Source organism: Solanum stenotomum, chromosome 6 (genome assembly GCF_019186545.1).
Source record: "Solanum stenotomum isolate F172 chromosome 6, ASM1918654v1, whole genome shotgun sequence".
Lineage (NCBI taxonomy): Eukaryota > Viridiplantae > Streptophyta > Magnoliopsida > Solanales > Solanaceae > Solanum > Solanum stenotomum.
The window spans coordinates 8,814,606-8,827,262 of NC_064287.1; the positions used below are offsets into that span (position 1 = coordinate 8,814,606).

General features: G+C 33.4%; 2 protein-coding genes across 5 annotated transcripts in view; both read right to left on the minus strand.

Moving 5' to 3' along the window:
- Positions 1-704, minus strand: part of LOC125869305 (uncharacterized) — a 279,493-nt gene extending 278,789 nt beyond the window's left edge. Inside the window, exon 1 of the mRNA XM_049549879.1 lies at positions 701-704. The gene's annotated coding sequence lies outside the window, so the exon portion shown is untranslated. The remainder of the gene's footprint in view (positions 1-700) is intronic.
- Positions 705-3,795: 3,091 nt separating this feature from the next.
- On the minus strand, positions 3,796-9,292 carry LOC125869286 (uncharacterized). 4 transcript variants are annotated; one of them, XM_049549853.1, is made up of 13 exons: positions 9,099-9,292; positions 7,010-7,086; positions 6,845-6,925; positions 5,815-5,943; positions 5,626-5,712; positions 5,354-5,407; positions 5,160-5,250; positions 5,013-5,083; positions 4,857-4,926; positions 4,698-4,750; positions 4,441-4,534; positions 4,211-4,308; positions 3,796-4,078 (listed from the first exon to the last, which is right to left on the minus strand). In XM_049549853.1, exons 1-13 carry the CDS (start codon positions 9,250-9,252, stop codon positions 3,989-3,991), a joined length of 1,149 nt encoding a protein of 382 aa, XP_049405810.1. In that variant the 5' UTR covers positions 9,253-9,292; the 3' UTR covers positions 3,796-3,988. The 4 variants fall into 4 exon arrangements, with proteins under 4 accessions (XP_049405810.1, XP_049405811.1, XP_049405812.1 ...); XM_049549854.1 differs by lacking the exon at positions 9,099-9,292 and adding an exon at positions 8,821-8,952; XM_049549855.1 differs by lacking the exon at positions 7,010-7,086.
- Positions 9,293-12,657: the final 3,365 nt, after the last annotated feature.

Sequence of the window (12,657 nt, forward strand, 5' to 3'; positions counted from 1 at the left end):
TATTGCCTTATCGATGAATTAGGGCGCAGTCTATAGGTGTCAAACTTAATGGTCAACCTCCTAAGTTTTGTAGCAGAAGTGCCACCAAACTTATCTTTCAGTGCTATCCACATGGCTTGGGCCGTTGGATAAGATTCGAACTCACACATAAGATCATCAACCATACTACTCAGCAGCGTTATGCGAGCAATACTATTTTTCTTCTTCCAGACTTGAAAAGTCTCAATATTTCTCTCATGTTGTTGGGTGTCTTTACCCGCCGGCTCAACCATCACATGGTTTAGGGTCTCCAAAACCTCTTGCTCTTCAAGAATGTATTCAATCTTACGGTGCCAAATGTCATAATTATCACCATTTAATTTTTCACCCTTATTCAATTAAGTAATAATAGTCTTTGAAGCCATTTTATAAACTTATCTTCTTGTTATAGGATCAAGTGTTATCACCACCAATTGCCTAAGCGGTTTCTTACAAGATCACTTTGTAGTCTTGTATTGTTTTTCACAACAGCTACACTCTTTATCTAAGGAACTCTTTTCTTGTGTTGTTTGTGGATGACCCCAAGTCCTCCCTTTTATAGGACAAGGTTAAGACTTGTAACTCTTATTCATTCAAGAGTTACATCACCCCTTATCCTATAAATCCCACTCTATTCAAGAATACATAACTCTTATTGTTTTACTAAAGGGAGTTATTTAGTGGAGTTGTAACTTACTTCATGAATGAAGCAAGTTGCTAGTCAACCCATCAATGGGTGTATCTATTTCCAACATCATAGTGCTACATTAACAAGGTGAAGCCATTCATGACATCCACCAAATAATATATTTACAATAATTTTTAATTTTAGGTCCTTTTTACATAAGGTCTTCATTTTTGCACATAAAATATCTAAACAGTTATTTTCTTCTATTAAATTTAGGGAAAAGACATAAAATCCCCCTTGAACTTGTCCGCACAACTTACTTTAGCACTTTAACTATACAAGTGTTTATTTATCCCCTTAATTTAATTTGAATTGAATTTAATTACCCCTTAAAGAGTGACGTGCCAAAATTTGTATCACCACTTTTTCATAAGCGCGTGAGAAAGGAAAAGACACCAAAAAACCGACACATGTCATCTTTTTATTGGATAACATACGTAATAACTTATTTTACTAATTTTAAAATATTTTATTTTGAATTAACTTTTCTCTCTCTATATTTCTTTTTCTGCATCTTCTTCTTCATTTTTTCCCCCATTTTTGTTCTTTTTCTACATCTTCTTCATTTTTTTTTTCTCTTCTCATAACTCTCTCTCTCTTTTTTATTCTTTTCATTTAGTTCAAGTAAACATTTACTTCCAAATATAACTTCTTCCACATTTCTTCTTCTTCTTCTTCTTTTCTTTTCTATTTTTAATCGTTTCTTTCTTTTTTTTTACAAAATTTTTGGTGTTTGATTCACCCACCATTTTTTACATCAAAGAAGATTATTAGATCTATCAGTTTAAAGCATTATCAGAATGAAGTTGACTTCCATTGAAAAAAAAATTGAAGATATTGTTGGCAAAAGATTAACTATGGAGATTTCGCCCAATTCATTAATAATTTTTTAAATTTTTGAGGAAGGTGGTATCGTATAACTAAACTGAAAATGCAATTGAAATTTGAATTATAGTTTGTATATTGAGGAGTAAATTCATTGATGGGTTTAATTTTTGGCTCAATATTTTAAAAAAAAAAAAAACAATTACCATGGAGATTTAAGCAATTAATTAGGAAGTTTGTTAATATACACATGGACGAATGAAAACATGTGTGACTCAACAACACTTAACCTTCAACTGGGCTGGTGATGGGAGGGTTGAAAAAAATCACTTAAAAGATGTTAAGGGGGTATATAAACACCCGTGTAGTTTAAGTACTAAAGTAAGTTTTCGTGCCAAGTTCAGGGTTTTTTTTTAATGTATTTTCCCTTAAATTTATAAGTATTCATTTGCTATATCATTTATATTTGGCATAATACATAAACGCACTCATTAACTTGACTTCAGAAGAGATGCGGCCAAGTAGACACTTAAATTTATATAAGATTGAACATGTGGGCACATGTATCCTACATGACAATTCGTATGTACACTCGAACTGATTTATATTATGTCATGTAGAATGTGTATCTACTTATTCAACTTTATTCACCTTTAAATGCACATAGATGTCACCTTAAAACAAGTTAAAAAGTTGGTTTATGTATTATACCTTTATGTATTTTGATGTGATAAGACATAAGTACCCCCTAAACTATGATCGAAATTTCACTGACACACCTTAACTTAACTCGGGTCCTATTACCCCCCCCCCCCCTCCCCCAACCTCATTTTTTCTATATTTTCATGCACCGTTTGTGCTGACATGGCACCTTCAACCAGGTAAAGTTGTTTGTGTGTATAACACGCGCCGCCACGTGTGTATATATATATATAATTTAATTTTTATATTTTTAAGTTGTTTTTTCTTAAAGAATATTCTTATTTTATTTATGTTGTATTTAAATTAAGTTACTACACATAATTTTCAAAAAAAATTGTCTTATATTTACACTTTTTTTTTTCATTTCTTAACTTCATTCATTGTTTTTTCTCTCTTTTTCTCTATTGATTTTATTTATCAAACCCAACGAATTTCCATTACAATTTTAAATTTATTTCATAAAAAATCACAACACTCATTTATTTTTCTTGAAGCTTCATCAAGCTTATTAATGAAGTTTTTCAATTTTCCAAAACTCACTGTCACCCTTCACATTAGCTCATACAAAATTCAAAAAATACTCACGAAATTGATATTTTAGGGTGGAAATGTAGAAAACGAAAAGAACTACAAGTGGTCTTGATTTGCCGCAAAAGAAGAAATTTTTGAGAAAATATTTAGGGGTGGTGCAGTAAGAAGAAGAACGGAGTGAAAATAGTGGGTGAATCAATAAAAGAAAGAAAAGAAGGGAATGAGAAGAAGAATTTGGTTGGGTTTGATGGAGGAAGGGGCAGTGGCGTCTCTATGAAGAAGATGACTTCCCATTCTTCTATTTTTTGGCGTTCTTTTTTTTTTTTTTTAATGATGTTTAATATAAACTATTATACTCACTCACCTTAACACGCATGGAATTACCCATTACTCCAAGTCAGCAATATTGGTGCCACATGTATTCAATCATTGGTCAAAGGTGTTTAAAATATTATGTTTTAGTAAGTAAAAGGGTTCAGTTGACAAAGTCACAAGTACAAGGGTTCAACTTACAAACGGAGTCAAGTATAAGGATCTCTTAGATCATTCTGCCTAAGGATAAATATAATTCTTTTCTAAGAGTACAAGGGCAAATATGACCCTCTTCTGAATTTAAAAAGAACATGTGTCCAATTTTTCGGTTTTCACTTGCCTTCAAGAGAGCGTGCACACTCTATACGTCACGTCAGTTTTTGGGTGTTTATTCTATTGTAAAATAATTTAGAAGGGTAACAAAACCCTAATTAAGTTTAAATATATCGCTGAAATTTCTACCATAGTTTAGAGATAGTTATACATCATCTCTATTTTGATTTATAAAGTTGCACTAGTCTGCTATTCCAAGTAAATTTCAGTTAGCTTCTTTATTTGAGAAACTTTTACTTTTGTATGAATTTATTGACCCCTTAACCTAAAACTAAAAGTCCCATTAGCAAAACGAGCCGTGGTTGAAATGTTTTGAAAGCAATAGCCATAAACTATCATTGCATTGAAAGTGACTTAGGAAGAGTTAATGTTTCTGTGAAAGAAAATTCATCCTTAATTAAACTTTATATAAAACATAAAATTGACATGGTATAAAAATTGTAATTTAAAGTAGTCCAAGTAATCTCATAATCTTCGATATTAGTTTTTGCTCTAGTCTTTACGAGATCACTTGTCCGAACTTTAAACTGCGGGCAAATAAAAGCTGAGAAAAATAAATATAGCATTCTTGTATATCGATTACACTTTAAGGAACCTGTCAAACCAATTGCTTGCTTCATTTACCATCAGTGGAGTCATTTGATGACCAATACCAGCTTGAGCTATCACCTGAAATGTTACAACAAACAAAAAATTCAAAAATGGCCACCTAAAGTACTGGAAAAAGAAGTTATATGTACAAACATTAAAGTTTTCAACTGAATTCCTAGGACAAGTTTACCATCTTGAATAACATTGTACCTTGAAATTAAGTGGACAGTCAGCATCTGCACAAGCTTTACGAACACTTGACGTTGGAATATCAAGTCCAGCAATTGGACAACGAGGATCTTCCTCTCCTACGTATCACAAATGTAGAGTTATCTTCCGGTTATCAGCACAAATTTGAAATGGACATACATTCTGATAATTTGTGTACTAAATGGCTATGGCATGAAATATCACAAATCGTATGAACAAATAGATCGTACCATTCAAAATCAGCAAAGGGCGTGGTGCAATGACCGGCACTGTATATGGTGAATCAAATTGAGAAGCCAAACCTGGAGCAATTCTGTCCCAGACCTGCTCATGTATTCTAATTAACGTCAAATAGAAATCTGTTTGATGAATATTATCATGAGAAGTTAACTTCTTATGCTACATTTTAGAAACTGATAACTATAACACAATGATCAAGTCGCTTGCAAATAGGTAAGAAAGGGTACTAGAAGGATGAAATCCTGACCTTCTCAACCACTTCTTTGTCAATTTCATTCTTGCCTAAATCGGAACATGCTTCTGAAAGGACAAACAAATGATATCTCTGGTATGTTAAAACCCACATAAACAACACTAATTAGAAGCTGATAAAACCAATTACAAGTTATAAACTGGTTTGTGTCACCTTCAAACACATCTTTGATACTGTCAACTCTTCCCTGCCATCGATCATGCTCAATAGCCCACTGAAATCCCTGCAACCTCATCACAAGATCTCCTATTGATATATCCGCAACTCTTTCCTTATCTTCACACAAACTAATACTCAAGTAAGGGTCACCTGAACTCCGATTATAGGAACAACCACTGAATAACGAGTGTCGGCAAATGCAGCAAACCATGCATGCATACCTGCAACACAGAACATATATGAACTTCACATATTTACGAAACAGCTAGATATTGCATGTAAAGTGACTCGCCTAACCTCCCAGTGATTCACCAGTAATTCCTATCCTTGACGAGTCAATATCTTCCCTCTCTGTTAGATAATCCGCCAGTTTTATCAAGTCCCACACCTTTGCAGAGAAGTACTATTTTCAGAGGCTAGATATTGGATAATAAGTGCTGCGGTTTGAGACTGAAAACTGTCTTATCAACAACAAATCTCCATTTCCTTACCGTATCATATATGAAAGGCATTGTATCACCTTTTTTCCATGACGATATAAGGGCCTGCATTGTATAAAAGAGCAGTAAGGCTATCAACTCAATCAAATAGTAGCATCCAAGCATTTAACGTAAAGAAAATAGAACGGCAAGTGCAGAACAATTATGCATACTATAAATTTAGGACAGTGCACCAATAGCCTATTGGACCTGAGTGTACTTTTTTGCCTGAGAAGATAACCAAGAGTAAAACTGAAGCAAAGAGCAAATGCACCTGTTCTTACATCACGATATGTTGTCATATTGGTGGCACGTTCTCCATGGTATCGAGAATCAATTGCTACAGCTATGTATCCCCTCGAAGCATATGCCTGAATCCAAAAAAGAAAAAAGAGAATCGTACATAGAATTGTCATTCATTTATTCTGCTCGATGGTGATATGGGGAGTACTTCTAAGAAAACAGAATATCACCTGAAGCAATGGCCGTAACCACTCTTTACATTTGTTTGTACTATGCAGGAAGACAATAGCTGGCCTCTTTTTCTTATTGGTTTCCTTCATGCTCAATACCAAGAAAGGCAACCGTCCTTGCTCTCCTTCCTGGAAACAGTGAGTTCATCCGCAATACTTATAGATGAGACATTGAGAACATTACTTCTAAAAAATGAGTATTCCCACATTTATCTTCATTCAATTCATCTGATTCTTCTTGTAATAAAAGAATTATAATTGATGCAGCCACTTCATTTGATTGCTTATGCTCAGTCTTTTTTAATTATCGCTGAACCTTTGACACTCTTATTTACTTTTCAAACACCATTGAGGCACTCCAGTCCAAATATGGTGAAATGAATAGTGAGGATTCAGATTGCCGACCATAATTGGACATATGTTTAGGTGATTGCACCTTCTTGTTGATGATACAGTTCCTTACATATATGCTCCACACTGCTATTAGTTATCATATTTATCTCCGCTACCATTTTTTCATTTAGTTACTACTTTGAGATGCTTCACATGAGTTGAGTGTCTTCTAGAAACACTCTCTCTACCTTCAAGAGGTAGTGATAAGGCCTGTGTACACTCTACCCTCCCCAGATCCCACTTTGTGGGATTTCACTGGGTATGTTGTTGTTGTAGTTGCTTAAAGCATAGTCCCTTTTGTTTTATAGAGAAAATCCAGCTGACACAATATTACTCTCTTTAGACTTCATACATAAGAGAAGTGAAAACTTCAAGCAAAACAACTGGTAAAAAAGTTCTATCCCAACTAATATGATTAAGGGATCAAAGCATAATATTCTATCTCTTGGTATATACTTTTTTCCTACACATTAGGGGAGGGAGGAAAGGGGAACACTGAATATTTCTACTTTCATTAACACTTATGATGGGGTAAAAAGGCACAATTAAAATTTATCCTATAGTCTGTTACCTTTGTAGAAACTATTTGCATTGAAGAAATCATATGAAGGAAATGAAAAAATAGAAATCATATAACCTCTGTGGTCAAGTAGAAATTTTGCTCCTGAAGAAGTTCCTTCATATTGGGAATATCTTCTTTAGGGCAAGATGCCATTACCTGTGTTGACAAATATCATCTGTAAAAATGACAGAAAGTATGTGCAGAAACAAAAATATAAAGCTTGTGAAGGCATTGTATGACCTCACTGAATATTGGCTTGGGAAATTCCTGATATAATGGATCATTCACAGGTTTTCCAGGTATCACACAGAGTGGAACTGGAAGGAATTACATATAGGAAAATAACAACTTCTTTGATTAGTCTCAAGGAAGTAAGACAAGAATCCACCAAGTCTACCAAATAAGGAAAAAAACAAACTAATCTCAACAATCGACGTGTGTAGTTGAAACAAGAAAATCCAGTAGCAGAGTGATATCGTTGGGTTAAGTGGCTGTGGGTCTTCAGACTACGTAACTATGAAAATGTACTAAGTTGTTTGGACTCTCCAAACATGTTGTCATACCGTGTCAGATACTCCACAAATGCACTACTTTTGGAGGATTCGACCCACACCTAATGACATTTCTGAAGAGTCTGAGCATCATAGAAAATGTATGGAAGAAACACTTGCAACATAACCCATAAAGCCCAACTTTTACTTTATCTGTGCCCTCAATCTAGTTCACTAAGTGCCCCTCGTCGGGAAAGCCTTTCTTTAACATCCAATAATAGTGAGAATATTGTGTTAAGTTACTATTGTGAAATTCCCCGTCAACCACCTTAGCAGATGAAAAAGTGAAGCACCATTTGACCTCCCCTACTTTGTCAATTACAGTCACCTCATCTATTCTATTCCCAAAAGTGCAGACAGATGGTCCTTTTTCGAACTGTCTTGTTTTCAGGCCTCCACGGTAGTCGTCCAAGAAAAATTTATAGGACTACTTTTTTCTAATTTCCTTTTTGAAAAGTTGAAACTTAAAAAGAAGAATCACAAGTTTGATACAACCCATGCCAGCCTGCCCCCAAAATCAAAAATTGTCCACGCACCAGATGCTAAGCACTGGGCATGAGGTGGGGTGTTCAAGAATAACAAAAAGTCCCACATTGGTGGTTAATGAGATGGGTAGACTCCTTATAAGGCTTGAGCAATCCTCTTTGAACTAGCTTTTGGGATGTGAGTTAGGCCTAAGACCTAATTTAACAAAAATCAAAATAAATAAACAACAAACACAAGTGCAAAAGGTGGATAGTCAATATATTTTGACTAGTTGCCAAAGAAAAGTGAAACAAATGCTCCCTCCTTTTCAATTTGTTTGTCTCACCTTCTGTTTTAGTCCATTTCAATACACATTTTTTTCGACAACTCTTTAATTTTAATTTTCCTTATGTCATTTTTAAGACTACAAGATTAAATAACACTTTGGTACATTCTATATTTTTTTACTTTAAGTCATTTTTCTTAAATTTCGTGTCATATATATTGGTAACGAAACCTTCATCTTAAAGGTCTAAAGGTAAGCTACATAAGCACTATATTGATCATTTTCTTCAATAACACTCTTGATGCAGTAGTATCGCCCTTCGTAACAATCAAGACTGGTCAGTTCACCCGTCTATACAGTTGTCCATGTACTGTAGAAGATTCAGCAGCTACCGCCCTGCTTCTTCAGGTAGAACTCCAAGTTGAGGAGTTACTCGGAATGCTGCCAATATATCAGTATCCTTGATTTGGTACTTAGTAGTATAATAAGTTAATTTTGTACAAGTCAAAATGGACAAACAAATTGAAATTGAGTGAAATTGAGTGACTAATACACAGGCGCTCGCAAACGGAAAATACTTTGATGCCTTCATTACTCATCACCACAAAAAAAAAAAAAAAAATAAAAGAGAAAACATAGGTCATTCTGATAACACAAACAAATTAGAAAGTACTTTTGTATTTTTCAATTGTAATTTGTAATCTATAATTTTACCGAACAGAAAGCAATATATATAAAGAAAAAATGACCTTGAGGAGTACGACGGGTGCGAAGGAGGTGAAGAAACTGAGAGCGGAGGTTATGGGCATCAATCGCCATTATTTTGTTCCTATTTTTTGAAACTCTGCCGTATGGCTGGGCGGACTGCATCTGTAATATGGANCACAAACAAAAAAAAAATAGAAGAGAAAACATAGGTCATTCTGATAACACAAACAAATTAGAAAGTGCTTTTGTATTTTTCAATTGTAATTTGTAATCTATAATTTTACCGAACAGAAAGCAATATATATAAAGAAAAAATGACCTTGAGGAGTACGACGGGTGCGAAGGAGGTGAAGAAACTGAGAGCGGAGGTTATGGGCATCAATCGCCATTATTTTGTTCCTATTTTTTGAAACTCTGCCGTATGGCTGGGCGGACTGCATCTGTAATATGGATCCCACGTTTCTCACCAACATTGCTGCGCCCCTGATGGATGGATAAGAAAAAGGGCGACACCAGCCTCCTTACTCAATAAGTATGTTATTTAGGGCTGTTTGGTATGATGGATAAGGAAATATACTTCTCCATAGATTTTTAGGTTTAATAATTATGATTGGGATAAGTTATCTCATCTACATGTGGATTGAAATATTAATTTTGGGATAACTTATCTCACGATAAAAATGTAAAATAACAAAAATACTCTCTTAAACTCTATTTTATAAACAAACAACTTATTTTCAGAAGGTAATTTTGTAAATAAACAACTTAATGTTAGAAATTATGTCATACATATTATTTGACTATGACAAACCAAGCAACCAATAAAAATTAATTTCAGTATAACTAATTCATTCATAACTTATTTTATCATAATTTATCTCATCATAACTAATCTCAATATAATTTGTCTTCAAACCAAACAATGCCTTAGTACATTAGTATACATAATCATGCAATGTTATTTAATATATTGAATTAGCTAAGAATATAAGCAGGAAATTAACCATAATTTGAGTTCTCGTATAAGAATTATAAAATTCAAAATGACACGAATTGTTATCTTTTTTTAATTTTTGGATGAATCATTTTTTTTATTTCATGTCTGATTATAAACCGAATGGTCAAATTAAATCGAACCAAAAACGATAAATGGATATTAAATTTAATTTAATTTTAAAAATCAAATAAATTAATTTAATTATGATTGATAACGGATTCATGAACATCCCTACCTTAGTTCTCTGTCAAATTCGAGTTGAAGGAATTCGTACTTTTTGTTCTTCTTCTGAACAACAGTGCCAACAACTATGCCTATTACTCAATTAGGGCCGTTAATTAGTGATTTAAAAGGAGTAATGTTTGATTTTAAGATGAATTTTTGTTTAAACATGTCACTTGAATTTTGTAAGTTTTTTGTTTTTCATAAATATACAAATTCTACGATTTGTGAAAATTATATAAATTCCTAAATGTTTATACAACTTACCAAATTAGTAAAAGTATAGTTAATATATAAGATATCAAAATATGTCAAGGCGCCACATTAATAGTTGTATATTTTCATGTTCTTTTTATAAATATGTGTTCACAATTACGTGTTATTACGAACTTTTCAAACACATAATTTTATAAGAATTCACTAGTCAACAATAGTAGTAACTAACTATTTTTTAAATATAGTTCTTCCATTAACAATCTCTTCAAGTTGAAGATGAATATTCATTTTTACAAAATATAAACTTATGGGTCAACTTTTACATTTTACAATAATTGAAATCACAATTTAAAATTACATGTCCTACTTTTAAGAATTTGGATTTGAAATTATGATTTAAAGTTGAAGTTGAAATTTTGTGCAAACTTCATAAAAAGTGCTAATTTGAGATTTAACTACTCATATTTTTATATTTTTTTCTTATTGTGTTCTAAGCAATTACAATCACAGGTTGTCTCCCGAGTAGCACTTGATTTGATGTCGCTCCATGACAAAGATTGACTTAGTTAGACGATTTCTGGATCAAAGGATCCCTATAGTAATTATACATTTCCGTAGTTTATTCTTAATTATTATTTAGGATTTCTGTCATTACCTTTATGAACTTGACGTTTTACTCACACTTATACCTGGTTACATAATTCATTACCTCTGTGACATCTTCAATAGACATGTTGTTCAAGTCTTTACATGTTATGGTTCCGGCTAAGAACACCTTACATATATTAAAGATCATCTCTTGTCATTTTTTCAGCCTTTACATCAGTTAGTATTCTTACGATGGCAAAGAATGAATGCCCCAAAATAACTTGTGCATCCTAGCGCCAGCCTTAAAATCAAGAATTATAATATCGGTTGGAATCACGAAATTTCTCACTTTAATGAGCATAGCTTCAACTATTTCGTTCGGAGCTATATGAGATATGTATGCTAATAATAAAGTGATGTTGTTTGGACGTGGTTTTCCCAAGTCAAGTGCATGCCTTGAACATAGATAAGGGCATTAGTTGATGCTTGCTCTCAAATCACATAGAGTGTGTCCAACATCTCTTTAACCAATTTGTATAGAGAGGTTGAAACTCCCAAGACCCTCAAGCTTTTTGGGAAGCTTGCTAAAGATTACCTTTGAACTTCACTCTTCATTAAGTGCTACAGTTTCACTATCACCTAGGCGTCTTTTGCATGACACTATATCATGTACATATTTTGCATATTTCGACATGCATGTTTCTCAGTGCACCTATCCATTATGTTTATATGTAGTTGTTTAAAGATTTCGAAGAACCTGTTGAAATTTGCCTTCTCTTAGTTCTTTTCCAACCTCTGAAGAGTTGGTGGAGGACACTTTGGGATAGGTATTTTATGCAACAATGTCGTCTTCTTCATCATTAATTTCCAGCTCTTCACTACTAACTGAATCTCTTACGATCATGTTCTCTTATTTTGTCCGTAGGTCTTTCATATATTTTCTCCTTTTGTAGTCTCTTAATCAATACCACATAATCTTTAATACTTGACTGCTTTGAGTTGTGGCAGTCATACATTGGCTCACAATAGTTCTTTCAGCTTTTAAATTAGTCACAGTGTCACTATAAAGAGTGCCCTTCTATCTTTGATTTATTGAAGCTAGCATTTAGCTCAGTTGTGCTTCAATCTGTTTAATGGAGGTTAATGATAGTTCATCACTTGTCCCATGATAGTGATGTCATTGCACAGTTTTTGCATGCCAGTCTTTGTAGATTCAACTTTCTTGAGCATATGGAATTCCATTTTAGATCTCATGCCAGTATTCGTCTTTGACAGGCGATCAAGTATATATAACATTGGCCTCATCATAAGAATGGTTCATCAATGACCTTTTGCAACATTGAGGCCACACACTTGTTGACTGCATCTAGTGATCTATATGAGCTTTCTACCAACATATCATTTGGTAACTTATGGTTCAGACATTGAGCCACCTTCTTTTTAAATCTTAGTCAAGTATCCTGGCAAGTATCTCAAAATTCTTATCTTATCCGTAAGTTGAATACGTCTCTTTGGAGGAAAGAACCTCTCCAAGAATGTTATTGTGAGTTTTGCACATGTAGAGATGGATGCTTGAGGTAGCTTTCCTAACCATGTAGTTATTTCCCATGTCAGAGTGAATGGAAATAACCTTAAGGGTGTGTTTGGTACGAAAGAAAATGTTTTCCAGGAAAACAAGTTGATTTTTGACTTATTTTCTCATGTTTGGTTGGTGAGTAGAAAATATTTTTCGGAAAAGATTTTTAGTGTTTTATGAATGAAAAATAGTTTTGAGAAATATCTTTTATTTTTACTAGAGTAGAAAATAATTTTTGAAATTGAAAATATTTTTTTAAAACAAACTTAATTTTTTTTT

Excerpts from the sequence above, each read along its gene's own strand:
- LOC125869286 (XM_049549853.1), bottom strand. The coding sequence starts at position 9,252 with ATGTTGGTGAGAAACGTGGGATCCATATTACAGATGCAGTCCGCCCAG. Across the intron at positions 5,251-5,353 it reads TGCCTTTCATATATGATACG|GTGTGGGACTTGATAAAACT; the intron begins GTAAGGAAATGG and ends TTCTCTGCAAAG. Across the intron at positions 4,309-4,440 it reads CCCTTTGCTGATTTTGAATG|GAGAGGAAGATCCTCGTTGT; the intron begins GTACGATCTATT and ends TGTGATACGTAG.